General features: G+C 44.4%; 2 protein-coding genes across 4 annotated transcripts in view; one reads left to right on the forward strand and one right to left on the reverse strand.

The window, feature by feature from the left end:
- LOC146606877 (protein NLRC3-like) overlaps window positions 1-17,009 on the forward strand; it is a 563,637-nt gene that overhangs the window by 259,118 nt on the left and 287,510 nt on the right. The window lies entirely within an intron of this gene.
- LOC146606884 (protein NLRC3-like) overlaps window positions 1-17,009 on the reverse strand; it is a 501,574-nt gene that overhangs the window by 76,790 nt on the left and 407,775 nt on the right. Inside the window, exons 8-9 of one of the 3 annotated variants that reach the window (XM_085349326.1) lie at window positions 4,218-4,264; window positions 3,534-4,069 (exon numbers count right to left, since the gene is read on the reverse strand). The exons of the other annotated variants lie outside the window; for them this stretch is intronic. Of the exons in view, the coding sequence (XP_085205452.1) occupies window positions 3,534-4,069; window positions 4,218-4,264 (583 nt within the window). Of the gene's footprint in view, window positions 1-3,533; window positions 4,070-4,217; window positions 4,265-17,009 lie in introns of those variants that run through there. 3 annotated transcript variants of the gene reach the window in all.

The raw sequence follows: 17,009 nt of genomic DNA on the forward strand, positions 1-17,009 counted from the left end.
CACTGGCCACCACAGACTCATAGAAAATCCTGAGCATTTTCTGGCAGATGTTGAAGGACCTCAGTCGCCTCAAAAAATAGAGACGACTCTGGCCCTTCCTGTAAAGTGCTGTGGTGTTTTTAGCCCAGTCCAGTTTATTGTCAATGTGAACTCCAAGGTATTTATAGTCCTCCACAATGTCAACACTGACCCCCTGGATTGAAACAGGGGTCAAGTGTTTCCTGGTCATCCTGAAGTCCACGATCAGTTCCTTGGTCTTTGCCACGTTGAGCTGCAGATGATTCTGCTCACACCACGTGACAAAGGAGTCGACCACAGCCCGGTACTCTGTCTCATCATCCCTGCTGATGCATCCAACCACCGCAGAGTCATCAGGAAACTTCTGAAGATGGCAGGTCTCTGTGCAGTGGCTGAAGTCTGTGGTGTAGAGGGTGAAGAGGAAGGGGGAGAGGACAGTCCCCTGTGGTGCCCCTGTGTTGCTGATCACCTTGTCAGACACACACTGTGGGAGACGTACATATTGTGGTCTTCCTGTCAGGTAATCAACAATCCAGGACACCAGAGAAGCATCCACCTGCATCGCTGCTAACTTATCACCCAGGAGGGTCGGCCTGATGGTGTTGAAAGCACTGGAAAAGTCAAAAAACATGACCCTCACAGTGCTCGCCGGCTGGTCCAGATGGGTGTAGACACGATTATCTTATTTATTCTGAATGTTGACTTAGATCCACACCACGATTTATGAAACTATAGAACTAAAATAACAACAATCGTCTGCTTCTTTAAAATTTCTTTCATTACATCAAACCAGTGAAAACTGAGAAAAACAAAGAGCTGTTAGCATGTTTAGACCAACTTTGAGACAGAGACTGTAAAGTTCTGCACTTTAAATCCTGCCTGTGTTCCTGCAAATGATTCACACTGAAAGTATCTTAGTTTAGTATTGAGTGAGCCACAAAGCAGCCTGATAGGTTTAAAACAGGAAAAGTAAATGAAATTGACAGTTTCAGTGTAGCTGGATCTATTATTGGGGGGTCATGACCCCCGTAACCCTGCCTGGTCCTGAGGTGAAATCCACCATCTTTGTTTCAGAGCTTCATGTTCTCCCGTGTTTGTGTGCGTCCTCTCCGGTACTCCGGCTTCCTCCCACAGTCCAAACACATGCAGTTAGTGGGGTCAGGTTAGCTGTGAGTGGTTGTGTCTCTGTGTTATTCCACCTTAATAAATGACTTCCTGTTAGCATGAAGTGCTTCTGTAGGACTGATGTCATTTTCATGGTTGGATCATTTAAATGAAGCTGGACTCAGATGCAGTAAATAAGCTGATTGATCATTAATGAATAAAGCTGGTCAAACACATCACGTGGACACATGTGATTGTGTGTTGTAGTATTGATCCCAATGCTGGTATCAGTCCTGGATCAATAACACTGGATGGATGCGTTCAGCATGGAGCCCTGAGCTGTGTTACAGACAAACATGGAAACTGACAGGTCTGTGTCATTCACAGTCTGTAACACTTCTAAACAACAGAGGCTGACCCAAGTGCCTCAGAGCCAGGCACGCTCACATCACAGCTCTCTGAATAAGCCAGTTTCAAAATAAGAGCTGAAAGCTGTGTTTGCTTGTGTTAGCTTATTATTGTGGAGACTAACATTCAGTGATCATGTGTTCAGACTCATAATGATTACTCTCAGAAATCCTGATCTTTGTATTTACTGTGTGTTGGATCAATAACTGAGATTCATGGTATCACACAGCTGTGCTGCTGCTGATGTCAGCACATCTGGAACAATACGAGGTATCTGCTACCAGACTGAGCAGGACGTGAGACCTGTGGACTGTTTAAAGCTGTCCCTCCACAGCTCACTCAGACCTGATCCACACCTCAGTGATATTCTCTGACTTCCTCAGTAGAGACAGAAACCATTCAGATCTGGGACCATCAGCTGACTGATGATGTCACACAGACTGTGTTTTTCAGGAACAGTGATTCTGATGTGAGCCTGCTAGCTGACAGCAGACCTGATGAAAGCACATGTTCACATCTGTGAGGACAGACTGGACTCTTTGACTGCACCTTGGTTCTCCTCAGAGGTCTGTACAGGAGCATGTCCACCCCCACTGAAGATCTCAGTCACTGTGAAACATAGAAAGCTGCTTGTGTGGCCTCTGCCTCACATGTAGATACAGCTACAGGTTTCTCTGTCAGTCAGACTGAAACAGTGTCCTGATGCTGCATCATTCAGCTCTGTGCCCCAGTCAGCATCACTGGGAGCTACCAGTGTTTCTGCCCTTTTCCTGTAACACTACACTCAGCACAGGCTCAGCTGGTATCCAGTGTTGGACTTTGGCTTCAGCTGCTGTGATAGATCCTCTAACATAGATCAGCTCTGCTACATGTTGTTAGATAAGTGCAGCTGCTGTCATGTCCTGATGTTTCTCTGGCTCAGCAGCTTCTCCATCAGAGGTTCACATGGAGCTGATCCAGTATCTCCAGTAACTGTGTTCTGTGCCTCACTGGTTCATCCTTCTGTCTGTGTGACGTCAGTCAGATGTTGAAGTTAAACTCTGTAATCTTCACTGTGTCACAGAGTTCAGTGAGTCCCGTTATTCACAGTATCAATCAGATCATCAGAGAACAGCTGATCAGCAATCAGTGGTGCCAACAGCGCCTCCTGTGGTGAGAGGATGCAATAATGCAACGTAGCATTTTTCCACTGAACACTTGCAGTCATGGAAACTGTCTGTTGGATCTGTGTGACGTTGCTTTCTTGGTTAGAGTTCCTCACAAATGTCCAGATGATTCTTCTAATGAGGCGTCGACCATGTTTGCAGTTCTTTGGAAGAAAACGTCGCCCTTTGCCATCCTTACTTTTCTTTGACTTCTTCAAATGCAGCTGAACTCCAGCTGGTATTTTCTTGGACTTTGCAGCTGTTTCTGGTCATCAGTTCATTCCTGCAAACCTCTGAAGCTGAACAACAATGATGCTGCATTGCTGGCTGATCCCAAAAGGTTGATTCTGTTCATCTGGACGTTTTCAGAAACGTTTGCTCACTGATCAGGTGACTTCTTCAGTCTCAGCTGACTGCAGCTTTACAAGCTTACAAACAGCACATTTGCACAATGACTGAAAGCAGCAGCACCTGATATATATGATACTAATATAATACAGATACATATATAATCCATACTAATGATGAAGGAACTGAGCTCACAGTCCATTGTTCATTCAGTGAACTACTCAGTTTATTTTGGGCCTCAGAAATGCTCACTCTGTTTGTACATCACTGTCAGCAATAGACTCATTCTGCTGTGTGGACAGGAACACATGTGACATCACTTCCTGTTTGTTTGTGACTGAAGAGGAAGAAGTTTACAAGGAATCATTTAGAAGAGTTTCAAACATCAACTGATTGAATCCATGAATCTGAAAACGTGTTTGTGAGTGAAAGAGACAGACATGTACAGACTGAACTATCTGTTCAACAGTCAGAGTGTTTCTGTAACAGGAGACATTCTTTACACTCCACTCAGCACAGGGACACTGAGGAACCAGACCAGACTCCAAACCCAGGATAAAGAGTTTGAGTCAATGTGGTGTTGAAGGTGTGGAGGTGGATCAGAGTGTCAGAGGAGACTCTGTAGAAGGACAGAGTGCCAGCAGGACAGTCCACATACACTGCTGCTCTGTTAGAGACAGAGGAGGAGGAGGAGGAGGAGGAGATGGATGTTTTTATTTTATTGTGCCTGACATAACGAGGACCATTTAAATCACAGATCAGACTCCAGGACTGATCATTCCATCCAAACACACAGTCAGCACTGTCTCCTTTCCTTCTGATGCTTCTGTAACTCACTGATATACAAACGTTTCCTCTCCACTCGACCTCCCAGTAACAGCGACCAGTCAGACCATTTCTACACAGCAGCTGATAAACATCATCAAATCTGTCTGGATGATCAGGATATGACTGAACCTCCTCCACACGTGTCACCTTCCTGTTGTTGTCAGACAGTTGGAGCATTGTGTTCACTGTGTTTGTGTCGATTGTGAGTTGACAGGAATCTGATGGAGAGAACAATCACAATCCAGCTGCAGTTATTGATCCATCATCTGTTCATTGATTGACACTTTGATGATGACTCCTGACATGATGAAGATGGTTGAATGTGTGCTGCTTTGTTTTCATGAATCCCATTAAAAACACACTTACACTTCCTCAGACCTGGTCTCAACCATCGGACTCCAGCAGGCTCCACCCTGAAAGGAGGAGGGGGGTCAGAGCAGGATTGTAGGATTGAAAGCTACAGAGTACAAATGTGTTTCCAACCGGCTTTTAAAAATGTCCAGTGTTGGTGACGACCTGATGTGAAGGGCGACTGTTCCAGAGTTTGGCTGCAGCCATCGATAAAGCTCACCTCTGTTTTTACGTCTAGTTCTGGTCAGAAGCTGCTTATCTGCAGACCTGAGGGCTCCACTTGGATTCTTTTGTTAAAGAGAGATAAGATGGAGCCAATCCATTCACAGATTTAAAGACAACCAGATCTGGAAGTGGATTCTACCACGTACTGGTAACCAGTGGGAAAAGCTGGAAAAAGCTGGTGATGGGTCGTCTAGCACAGACCCACCGCTGGAACAAGACAATTGATGAGGGAGAGAACTGTGACAGCGCCGTTCCTTCACTTGACCTCAGTCGCTCTCGTCTGCTCCCTCGTAACACTGCTCTTTTTTCTCCAGCTAAACAAAAACAAAACTGAGGTAATAGTCTTTGGCGCCAAAGAAAAACGATTACAGGTCACCAGAGAACTTCAATCTATACATCTAAAAACCACAAACCAGGCGAGAAATTTGGGTGTAGTGATGGATGCAGACCTAAACTTAGAAAAACACATTAAGACAATAACAAAGTCAGCTTACTATCACCTCAAGAATATTTCAAGGATAAAAGATCTGATGTCTCAACAGGACCTGGAAAAACTAGTCCATGCATTCATCTTTAGTAGGCTTGATTACTGTAACAGCATCTTTACAGGTCTACCTAAAAAAAATCAGTCAGACAACTACAGCTCATTCAGAACTCTGCTGCTCGAGTCCTCACTAAGACCAAAAAAGTGGACCACATCAGTCCAGCTCTGAGGTCTTTACACTGGCTGCCTGTCCGTCAGAGGATAGACTTTAAAGTTTTTTGTTTTTTTTTTGGAAGTGACATCAGAAACAGCAGCATGTGACATCACGTGATGGCGGAGCTTCAGTTCATCCTTTGTCATCCTTTTTTTTTTTTTTTTTTTTAATAGGACAGGGGGAAAGAATGAAAGAAAGAGGGGGAGAGGAAGAAAGAAAACCAAAGGGGAGAAGAGACGGTGAGAAGGGGGGGAAGAGAGAGAAAAAAAAAACAAAACAAAAAAAACTCCTGGGTCACCTGTATGGAGAGAAAGAAAAACAAAAAAAACAGGGGAGACAGCAAACAACAAAGAGCAACATAATAATAATAAAAAAAAAGCACCATCACAATAAACTAGCTAGTCATAGATATCAATAGTTACTAAATAATAAACGATATTGTGCAGCACGCAAGATAGACAGCGCACAGTGTGCTTTGAGGCAGCAGCCAAGAAAGCTGTAGTCCACGTCTGTGAATACACATGTGTACACCTGTGTGCATACCTGTGTGGATCAGCATGCTTGCATTCCAAAGGTTTCTCCATGTAATGATCTGCTAGAGAGTGTGGGGAGCCACAGCCCTGTCCTCTATGGTATCAAGCAGGTATGGAGGAGATCAAAACTCCAGACATCCAGAGGCACCCAGAACACAAGAGACCAAGGAAGACCCACAGAGGGGCAGCCGCGCCACTGTCCCAGTAAGAGCTAAGGAGAGTCCCAGATGAGAGCTCATTCAGCAGCCGCGGAGCAGAAGCCAGGGGGAGTTGCAGTGACGCGCCCGTGAGCTCCGCCGGCAGCCAGCTGTGCCTGAGTGACCGAGCCCCAGGCCGAGAGGCCGGGGGCACCCCACCTCCGAAGTGGCCCGAGCGAGCCCCAATAAGCGGCCGCCAAGGAGTGAGCCGGTGTGTACCCGGACACCCACCCCCAGATACAAAGAACCACCAACGCACCAATACCTGAGGGAGTCCGCCACCGGCAGGGGAAGTGGTGGTGGGTGGAGATAGGCCTCCAAACCTTGGAGGGCCTGAGATGTCCCCAGAGAGGTGGCGTCTGATACCCAACCTGACATATAGACACAGACATACAGGCACACACAGACACAAACATCCATTCCCACCCTCATGCTCTCATATGTACTTCACACTCAACCGACGTGGAGACAGACATAAAGGGACGCTGTATACACGATCACACTCCCCAAGCGTACTCTACTAACCGGGTCTAGGTACCCTTGCCCCTGGAGGGGGGAACTGCACCCAGACCCAGGTGGTGTTACCCTTTTCCCTGCGGTGGGGAGAGGCAGACCGCCCCGACTCCGCAGCAGCAGGGAGGCCCCAGACCGCAGTCAGATGGCCCACTCCTCCTAGCCCCCCCCTAGCTCCAGTAGGCCGCAGAGAATGGGGGTGAGAGAAGACTCCAAACCTCCCTCCACCCGCTCATTGTAGTGTTGATGCATGCGTGTTCTAAGGTGCAATTAAAACCCAGGAGGGCATGGAGCTACCTGCCAGAGAGCAGCAGGTAAGCGCATAGTCCCTCCTGCTAGCCCTCAATGTCTACATGTATTTAAAATTGAGAGGTGGGCAACGACGCCAGGGGTGAGGTGTACACCCTGATGGTAACTTGGACTCCGTGTATCGTGCCCACCCCCAAGATCCTATATGTATGTGTAATGAGGGTGTGAGTAATGTGAATGTCTAAGTTGTGGGATAAAATTGAGGCAGAGGCAGCCAGAAGGGGACAGAGGGGGGGGGTAGCCTCCTCTGCATCCTGGTGACATACCCCTACTCCAAGGCCCTGCATGTGTGGGTGGTTGTGGTGGAGCAGGAGGAGGGAGGCAGCTGGAGATGGGGAGGGAAGGAAGGGAGGGGCAGGTGACCCCTCCCTGGGGCCAGCTCCCCCGCTGACCCCAGTAGGCACTCCCACACTTCGCGACCCGCCAGGGAAAGGGGGGCCCAGGCCCATCCAGACCGGGGCCCAGCGCAGCAGCGCCCCCCGGCCCCACAGAGCCCGGGACAGTCCACCCAACCCCACCACAGAGAAAACTGCACCCACCCCACCATCCACTCGTCTTCCAGACTACATGAGACAATAGACGCCCAGGCTGAGATCTTCCTCCACCTCTCCTGTATCTCCCCCTCCTGCAGAGAGTTCCTGAGGGGAAGAAAGCTCCTGCAAGGTGTAACAATCTCCCCCACCGGTTGAAGAGCCCCACAGGCGACTCGACACGCCGGCGGCACCCTGCGCCAGGGATGGGCTCCCATGCACCCACCCGCCCACAACCCCGGCAACACACAAACCAGGACCCAAGGCCCCGAGGCCCAGCCAGGGCCCCGGCCCAGAGATGGAGCGCCCCCAGACCCTCACGCCCATCCCGGACCCACCCAGGGGCAGACAGGCTACCAGGTCAGTAACCCACGTCCATCACCACAGACCCTCCCCTAGCCCCGCTGCACGCAGCCACGAGGAAATGGTCAAAAAAAGGCCCCCAACCGGACATGACCGGTTGGGGGCATCAGACTTTAAAGTTCTGATGCTGGTCTATAAAGCTCTGAATGGTTTAGGACCAAAATACATCAATGACCTCCTGACCCAGTATGAACCTTCCAGATCCCTCAGGTCATCTGGATCCGGTCTTTTATCAGTTCCCAGAGTCAGAACCAGACACGGAGAAGCTGCATTCAGCTTTTATGCTCCTTATATCTGGAACAAACTCCCAGAAAGCCTCAGATCAGCTGAAACACTCAGTTTATTTAAATCCAGGTTGAAGACTCACCTGTTCTCAGCTGCATTTGAATAAAGCACCAAATCCACACTTTAAGCTTAAATTTCAAAACTTACATTTAACTACTGATTTTATCTACTGTTCTGATTTTATCTGTTTTGATTTTATATACTGTTTTGTTTGTTTGTTTGTTTGTTAATTAGTTATTTAGTTTATTTGCTTGTTTTAATCAATTTTAAATCATGCTTTTTATTTGTTTTTGTTTCTAATGTCTCTGTAAAGCACTTTGAATCACCTTGTTGTTGAATTGTGCTATACAAATAAACTTGCCTTGCCTTTATTGAGCTTACATGAATATGCACAAGTTCATTAACACATGACGTCTTACACAGGTATGAACAAAGAGTACCAGTCTGTGCATAGTGTGTGTGTGTGTGTGTGTGTGTGTGTGTGTGTGTTCCAGATGTGACCCTGTGACCCCAAAGCTGGTGCTAAGAGTCCAGCGGTCCCCCTAACAAAGGGCTCTTATACTTAACCAGACACAGAGCAGGTGTCCTCCTACACCAGGGGTCTCAAACTCGCGGCCCGCGGGCCAATTGCGGCCCGCAGGACGATAGTTTTTGGCCCCACCTTAATATGAAAATGTAATGTTAGTTTGATAATGTATGACACTTTACAGTGTTGTGGGCGGAGCTGAATTAACCCACCAATCAGGGTGGGATATGGATCTCAGGGGACACCAGCCGGGCTTGATGCAAGCAGGGAAACATTTCTCAATGAGTCAAAGTTCCAGCAGCGTTGCCCTGGAGTGTTTCTTTCTTTCCTGTGCCTGGCTGGCTTCCTCCTTTCTATTGGGCAAACGCCGACATTCGCCCCAGCGCGCTGCGTTCACAACACTTCAAAAAAAGTTGTTTTTTTAAGTTGCTGCCCAGCGGGACATTATACGTATATAGATTTATACACACGTCAGTGGGATTTAAAGTTATTTTTCCACAGAGAGAGATCTCATATTAACTCTCACAGTGATGCGTAGGTGGCGGGACTAAAGAAAAGTCATGAACTCAATGCAGCCCAATTTAGTCTGCAGTCATATAGCGACACCTGTTCATCGGCAACAACAGTCCCCGGTAACCCGGACTAATTATAGGGTCGCACCGTAGGCAAGGCAAGGCAAGGCAAATTTATTTGTATAGCACAATTCAACAACAAGGTGATTCAAAGTGCTTTACAGAGACATTAGAAACAAAAACAGATAAAAAGCATGATTTAAAATTGATTAAAACAAGCAAACAAACAAACTAACTAAACACACACATTCACACCTGTTCGCGCGATCTGAACCCTTATCATAAGGGGAGCTACCAGTCCTTCTGTGGACGAGCTACTTTCTATTTTAAATTCCCTGAATTTAAAATACTCTCTAGACCCAGTCTAGACCCAGCTGGGGAGCTACCCAGAGCTCTAAACCCACTTAACAAACAAACAAACAAACAAACAAAACAGTATATAAAATCAAAACAGATAAAATCAGAACAGTAGATAAAATCAGAACAGTAGATAAAATCAGTAGTTAATGTAACTTTTGAAATTTAAGCTTAAAAGTGTGGATTTGGTGCTTTATTCAAATGCAGCTGAGAATAGGTGAGACTTCAACCTGGATTTAAATAAACTGAGTGTTTCAGCTGATCTGAGCCTTTCTGGGAGTTTGTTCCAGATATAAGGAGCATAAAAGCTGAATGCAGCTTCTCCGTGTCTGGTTCTGACTCTGGGAACTGATAAAAGACCGGATCCAGATGACCTGAGGGATCTGGAAGGTTCATACTGGGTCAGGAGGTCACTGATGTATTTTGGTCCTAAACCATTCAGAGCTGTATAGACCAGCATTAGAACTTTAAAGTCTATCCTCTGACGGACAGGCAGCCAGTGTAAAGACCTCAGAGCTGGACTGATGTGGTCCACTTTTTTGGTCTTAGTGAGGACTCGAGCAGCAGAGTTCTGAATGAGCTGTAGTTGTCTGACTGATTTTTTAGGTAGACCTGTAAAGATGCTGTTACAGTAATCAAGCCTACTAAAGATGAATGCATGGACTAGTTTTTCCAGGTCCTGTTGAGACATCAGATCTTTTATCCTTGAAATATTCTTGAGGTGATAGTAAGCTGACTTTGTTATTGTCTTAATGTGTTTTTCTAAGTTTAGGTCTGCATCCATCACTACACCCAAATTTCTCGCCTGGTTTGTGGTTTTTAGATGTATAGATTGAAGTTCTCTGGTGACCTGTAATCGTTTTTCTTTGGCGCCAAAGACTATTACCTCAGTTTTGTTTTTGTTTAGCTGGAGAAAATTGTGGCACAACCAGTCATTAATTTCCTCAATGCATTTACCAAGAGCCTGTACAGGGCCTCGGTCTCCTGGTGACATTGTGATATATATTTGTGTGTCATCTGCATAGCTATGATAGTTTATTTTGTTGTTCTTTATAATCTGTGCCAGTGGGAGCATGTAAATGTTAAACAGAAGGGGTCCCAAGATGGAACCTTGGGGAACTCCACATGTGATACTTGTCTGCTCAGATGTGAAGTTACCTATTGATACAAAGTATTTCCTGTTTTCTAAGTATGTCTTGAACCAGTTTAGTACAGTTCCTGAAAGACCTGTCCAGTTCTCCAGTCGTTTGAGTAATATGTTGTGGTCAACTGTATCAAATGCTGCACTGAGATCCAGTAAAACTAGGACTGACATTTTTCCACTGTCTGTATTCAGACATATGTCATTAAACACTTTGGTCAGAGCGGTTTCAGTGCTGTGGTTCTGTCTAAAACCTGACTGGAAGGCATCGTAGCAATTATTCTTTTTTAAGAAGTAACTGAGCTGTTGAGAAACTGCTTTTTCAATGATCTTACTTAAAAACGGGAGATTTGAGATCGGCCTGTAGTTGTTCATTTGTGTCTTGTCAAGGTTGTCCTTTTTCAGTATAGGTTTTATTACGGCAGTTTTTAGTGATTCTGGAAACACACCTGATAATAAAGAAAAATTGACGATCTGTAACAGGTCTGACTCTAAAGTCTTTGAGACCTTTTTGAAAAAACTTGTTGGCAGGACATCTAAACAGCAGGAGGAGGAGTTCAGTTGACCTAAGATGTCCTCCAGGTCTTTGCTGTTAATCGGGTGAAACTGTTTCATGGTGTTTAAACAGTTTTTTGGTGGACACAGTACATATCCTGGATCTGCTGTTGATGTACCAATTGCTTGTCTAATATTTTGGATTTTTTCTGTGAAGAATTTGGCAAAGTCATTGCAGGCCATGGTCGAATGAAGTTCAGCTGCCACTGACACAGGAGGGTTTGTTAGCCTGTCAACTGTAGAAAATAAGACCCGAGCATTATGGCTGTTTTTAGTGATGATGTCAGAGAAGTAGGACCTCCTTGCACTCCTCAGTTGAAAATTATAATTGTGAAGTTTCTCTTTATAGATGTCATAGTGAATCTGGAGGTTTGTTTTTCTCCATCTGCGCTCAGCTTTCCTACACTCTCTTTTTTCATTTTTCACCAGTGTGGAGTTTCTCCATGGAGACTTTTTCCTTCCAGAGATAACCTTCACCTTAATGGGAGCAATAGTGTCCATTACATTTAACATGTTAGCATTGAAGCTATTGACGAGCTCATTGACTGACCCTCTGGACAGGTCAGGTGTTAATGGGAAGACCCGGTTAAAAATTGCACTACTGTGTTCAGTTATACACCGTTTTGTGATCACTGTTGTTGATATATTTATGTGGGCTGAGATTTTACTTTCAAAGAAAACACAGTAATGATCAGACAGGCCCACATCAGACACAGTAACCTTTGAAATGCTCAGGCCCTTGGAGATCAGTAGGTCAAGAGTGTGTCCTCTATTATGTGTGGCCTCTGTTACATGCTGAGTCAGCCCAAAGTTGCCCAGAGTGTTACTCAGGTCTTTAGTCCCTTTGTCCTGAGGGTTGTCCACATGGATGTTAAAATCCCCAACAATAATTACACAGTCAAAATCAACACAGATCACAGACAGCAGTTCACTGAGGTCATTAAAAAAGTCTGTGCAGTATTTGGGAGGCCTGTAAACATTAAGAAACACAACTTTGGATGTGGCCTTCAGCTGTAAAGCCACATATTCAAAAGACTGAAAACTTCCAGGAGATAGCTGCTTACATTGAAATGATTCATTAAATAAGACAGCAACCCCTCCTCCTCTCCTGCTCACCCTGGCCTCACTGATAAAACTGTAGTTAGGAGGGGTCGTCTCGATGAGAACAGCTCTACTGTCACTTTGGTCCAACCAAGTTTCAGTTAAAAACATAAAATCAAGGCTGTGCTCAGTGATTAAATCATTAATTAAAAATGTTTTCCCAGCTAAAGATCTAATGTTTAATAAAGCCAACTTAAGTGTTTTAGAGGCATTACTTGTCCCCTCGTGTTTGGGAGCAGTCTGTGGCACACAAGGTATGTTTACTATGTTTAAGGATCTTTTAGAGTGCACCTCTCTGTGTTTTGACCAGGCCACATGTCTCCTGTCACCTAAAAGTACAGAGATTTTAAAACCTTCTAGTAAACAGGGTCCCAGTTTCTCCTGGGAAAAGTCACCACTGCCATAATCCTCGCAGCCCGGACCCTCCACACATCACACATCAGACTGCGGAGACAGAGCATGAAGGTGGTAAGGAGGAACTAAGGGGGGCGAGGCTGGGCAATGTGACTTCGATTGCTCTGTTGAGGGTGGGGCTCGATGGCGAACCTTTGGCCGCTCTGGTGGGGGGTTTATGGGGGACAAAAAGGGATTGGGCCGGGGGGTAGATCTGAGCCCAGCATTGACCCGCTCCATCATCTCCTCAGTGAATTTCAGGTGTGGGGAGGGGGGAGAAAGGGAGGGGGAGGAGGGTGATGGCCTGTCAGGGGTTTGGGGGACTGGGGAAGGTCATGGTCCCTGGTCCTGGTCGTTGGTGTTGTTGAGAGAGTTGGAGGCAAATAGGGACCCCTCTTCTTGCCTCAGATGTCTCTCCTTTCTGAGGCTCTTCCCAGGTGGGGGCAAATGGAGCTCCTCCTCAAGGTTTGTGCTGGGCTTTGTCTGTTCTTGGAGTACTGTTTGTTCCTCTTCATGAGACTACTCCTTTTTTTTCTCAGCCATGGCACCAAGCACAGATGGATGACGTATGGAATAAAACAAGTTGGAGGTGAACAGTTTCACCCCTGACTTGTTAAAATTAAATCCATTTGCTTTAAACAGATGCCTGCGTTCCCAAAAAATATTAAAGTTGTTGATAAAATGCACTGAGTGGTCAGCACATGCTGATATAAGCCATTTATTCAGTGTAAACAGCCTGCTGAATCTCTCGTCTCCTCCTCTGACCGGCGGTACAGGCCCACTGATGAATACAGCTGCATTCAGAGAGTTTACAGTATTTAATAATCCAGTAAAGTCCCGTTTCAGAACCTCCGACTGTTGTTTGGACACATCGTTTGACCCTGTATGCAGGACAATGTTTGTCACAGTTGGATATTCATCTGCAATTTGAAGAATTCTCTCCTTCAGGTTGTTGACCATATCGTTAGGAAAGCAGAGGACTTTAGTGTTCTTACCGCACATCATTTGTCCATCCTTTACGGCAGAGTCACCCACAATCAGAGTTTCAGGCCTAGCCTTTAGCTTTCCCTGTGGTCTTTTACTTTTAAACAGATTTTCAGACCTTACTTCGCTGCTTTTAGATGGATGGTTGTCCGATATAGATCCAGGGTCCTTTGATAGTGGAGCAAATCTGTTGTGCAGTTTCACATTCAGTTGTTTTGGAGGTTTGTTGTTAACCTTCCTATTCACAGTTGTCCAGTCCTGTTTCCTCTCGAACTTCTCTGTCTCGTAGGAAGTGAAGGCCAGTCGGTTTCAGAGATTTCAGCTCGCTGTGCCCTGCCTGTGGTACGTCCTCCCCCTTCCAGGAGACATGATTTATGTCTTGGTTTTGCACCAAGACAGTCCAAGGGGGGATTATCACTTGAGGATTTATAATAATGCACAGAGTCTACTTTCTTGGTCATGTTATCTGTGCTCCTTAGCTGTGTACTAGCTTGCTCGTCGCCATTGTTTTGAATAAAAGGCAAGGTTGTTTCATTTCCACACAGTCCATTTACCTCCACGTTTACTTCTAAGCGATGAATTTTTGTCTCCAGTACTGCAATCTTCTGCAGGGGGCTGTGGTAGTCATCTGTGGAGAGGGAAGGCATCTTGTTGCTAGTTAGCCTAGCGGTTAGCACCTTTCCAGGCTTCCAGGCTGTAATCAGGCTTCAGCTGTGTCTAGGCCAAAGACACACGGAGCGCTGAGGATAAGGTAACTATAAAAATGTTGCTGTTTCTGTTAAGAACACTTTAGTCCTAATAATCTATAAGTGTCCAGAAGCTATCGCAGGTAAGCTCATACGGAAAAAAGGGAAAAAATCAGCATAAAAATCAATAAAAGAAGAAAAGCATTTAAGGAGCAAAGAGATGAAGTGTCCACACTCGCAATTTGTGGCTCGATGTTTTTATTTGCATCACTCCGTTTACATTGCAGCAAACATGAACATTACATATATTTCAATATAATGTAAAAGCAGTCAAAACAACTAACATCAGAAACAGCTGATGTTATTTGTTATATGTCACGGTGTCATTTCCGCTTCTTTCTCCTGTAACAACAGCCCGGCGCCGTGAGCAGTCGCCTTTTTTGCACTCGCTATCCCTGCACTTTCTACCATCTGCAAACGCCACGGTGTTCGTGTCGTCATGAAAGACATGAACATCGAGGGTAAAAAGAAAGGAGACTGCTACCGGCTTTTTATCTGCCGATCGCCGTGCTACGGTTGCAAGAAAAAGAAGCAGAAATGACCTTCAATAAAGCAACCAAAGAGAACTAGAAAGTGCATTTTCTGAAGAAACTGCAGTGTGAATGCTTGAATCTGAATGTATGCACTGAAATGAATTAATTGCTGAATTTTGAGTTAAAAATATTGAATGAGATTAAAAAAAAACAAAAAAAAAAACGAATTTAACCTGAAAACAAAGGTGCTGAACTGCTAAAAGCTGAAGGTTACACAGAAGAAGGAGTTGGAAAAAAACTGAAAATGTTTTAAATGTAAATTAGAAAACCCTAAGAAATGAGAAAAGAACATTTAGAGTCAGAAAACATCTGAATGAATATTAAAAGGTCATATTCTTTGAATCACTGAATGACTCAAATATGATCCCTCCACTTTGATCCACACAGTTTAAAAAGTTTAAATGCCTGAGCTTTGAAAGACACGGTGTTGGAAAGAGAACAATAATGGCGACAATTTGAGGGTAAAATGATGGCTGTAACACTGTGGACACAGCAGCAGTTGAAAGAGAAGTGCTTAAGATGAATCTTGGTACAGTGGCAGGCAGAGCTCGTTAAGCAGGCAGGTGTGAGCCTGGTTGCTATAGTGACTGCACCCAATGGCTCCATACACACGTACACAGACATGCACCTCACTTTTGCTGCTTAAAATGAACAGAAAAGTCAGGCCCAAACAAATTCTTCCCAAATGAAAAGTACATGTCGTATTGACAAAATTCTTTCACCGTGAGCGACAGCCATGTCTAGTCTACCTAATTCTCAGTTTTCATGCCTGTGGAGTTTATTATATGGACGTGGTGACAGTGTAAAGACACCATGCTCTTCTGATTTTCAAACGAACCTTCTGAGCCATTTTAACATTAGAGTCTATGGAAGAGTTGGAGGGAGGAGGCTGTGCATTGGTGACATTTATGAAAGAACCATAACACCTAGTACAATAGTAACCACATTGGATGAAAGAGGACAGCCATGGCTACGTTTTGAGGGTAAAATCATACCTGTAGAGCAAACGCTGTGGACACAGCAGCAGTTTTAAAAAAGATTTTAAGATTAATTTTTTTGCTCCTCTCACTCTAGCAGTTGAGCTGTCTCACTCTAGCCCCAACATTCCGTCCCATACACACCCATTATAAACTCTGAAACGGGTGAAAAAACATCATGAAACTTAAACTGGAACTGAAGAAAAAGTATAATAGATATTGAAAAGATAAATACAAGTTGAATAGTTGAATGTCTTGTCTTCGTTTTAAAGTTTGAATGGTGGCTCTATGTCAATGTATGTGGAAGTAGTAAGAGTTTAAAAATGAGTAAGTTGAATGAGGATTTGAAGGGTCTCCCCATTGAAATACATTATAAATTTTTGTTGAATAAAGTTGAATAAAATTAAAAATATAAATGTTAAAAATATGAAAAATAGAAGCAGTGTTGTCCAAAAGAATAGGAATCTAACGGTGTTTGAATGGTTTTTCTAAGTTGAACGGTTTTGAAGTTATAGGATTACAAAAAACGTACGGAATACAGAATAAAATATAACTAGAAAGTGCATTTTCTGAAGAAACTGCAGTGTGAATGCTTGAATCTGAATGTATGCACTGAAATGAATTAATTGCTGAATTTTGAGTTAAAAATATTGAATGAGATTAAAAAAAAACAAAAAACAAAAAACGAATTTAACCTGAAAACAAAGGTGCTGAACTGCTAAAAGCTGAAGGTTACACAGAAGGAGTTGGAAAAAAACTGAAAATGTTTTAAATGTAAATTAGAAAACCCTAAGAAATGAGAAAAGAACATTTAGAGTCAGAAAACATCTGAATGAATATTAAAAGGTCATATTCTTTGAATCACTGAATGACTCAAATGTGATCCCTCCACTTTGATCCACACAGTTTAAAAAGTTTAAATGCCTGAGCTTTGAAAGATACGGTGTTGGAAAGAGAACAATAATGGCGACAATTTGAGGGTAAAATGATGGCTGTAACACTGTGGACACAGCAGCAGTTGAAAGAGAAGTGCTTAAGATGAATCTTGGTACAGTGGCAGGCAGAGCTCGTTAAGCAGGCAGGTGTGAGCCTGGTTGCTATAGTGACCGCACCCAATGGCTCCATACACACGTACACAGACATGCGCCTCACTTTTGCTGCTTAAAATGAACAGAAAAGTCAGGCCGAAACAAATCGTTCCCAAATGAAAAGTAAAAGTCGTATTGACAAAATTCTTTCACCGTGAGCGACAGCAGCTTCTAGTCTACT

Source organism: Diplotaxodon limnothrissa, unplaced genomic scaffold (genome assembly GCF_057381915.1).
Source record: "Diplotaxodon limnothrissa isolate DT_005_m unplaced genomic scaffold, D_limnothrissa_male_GT1.1 unmapped_scaffold_4, whole genome shotgun sequence".
NCBI lineage: Eukaryota > Metazoa > Chordata > Actinopteri > Cichliformes > Cichlidae > Diplotaxodon > Diplotaxodon limnothrissa.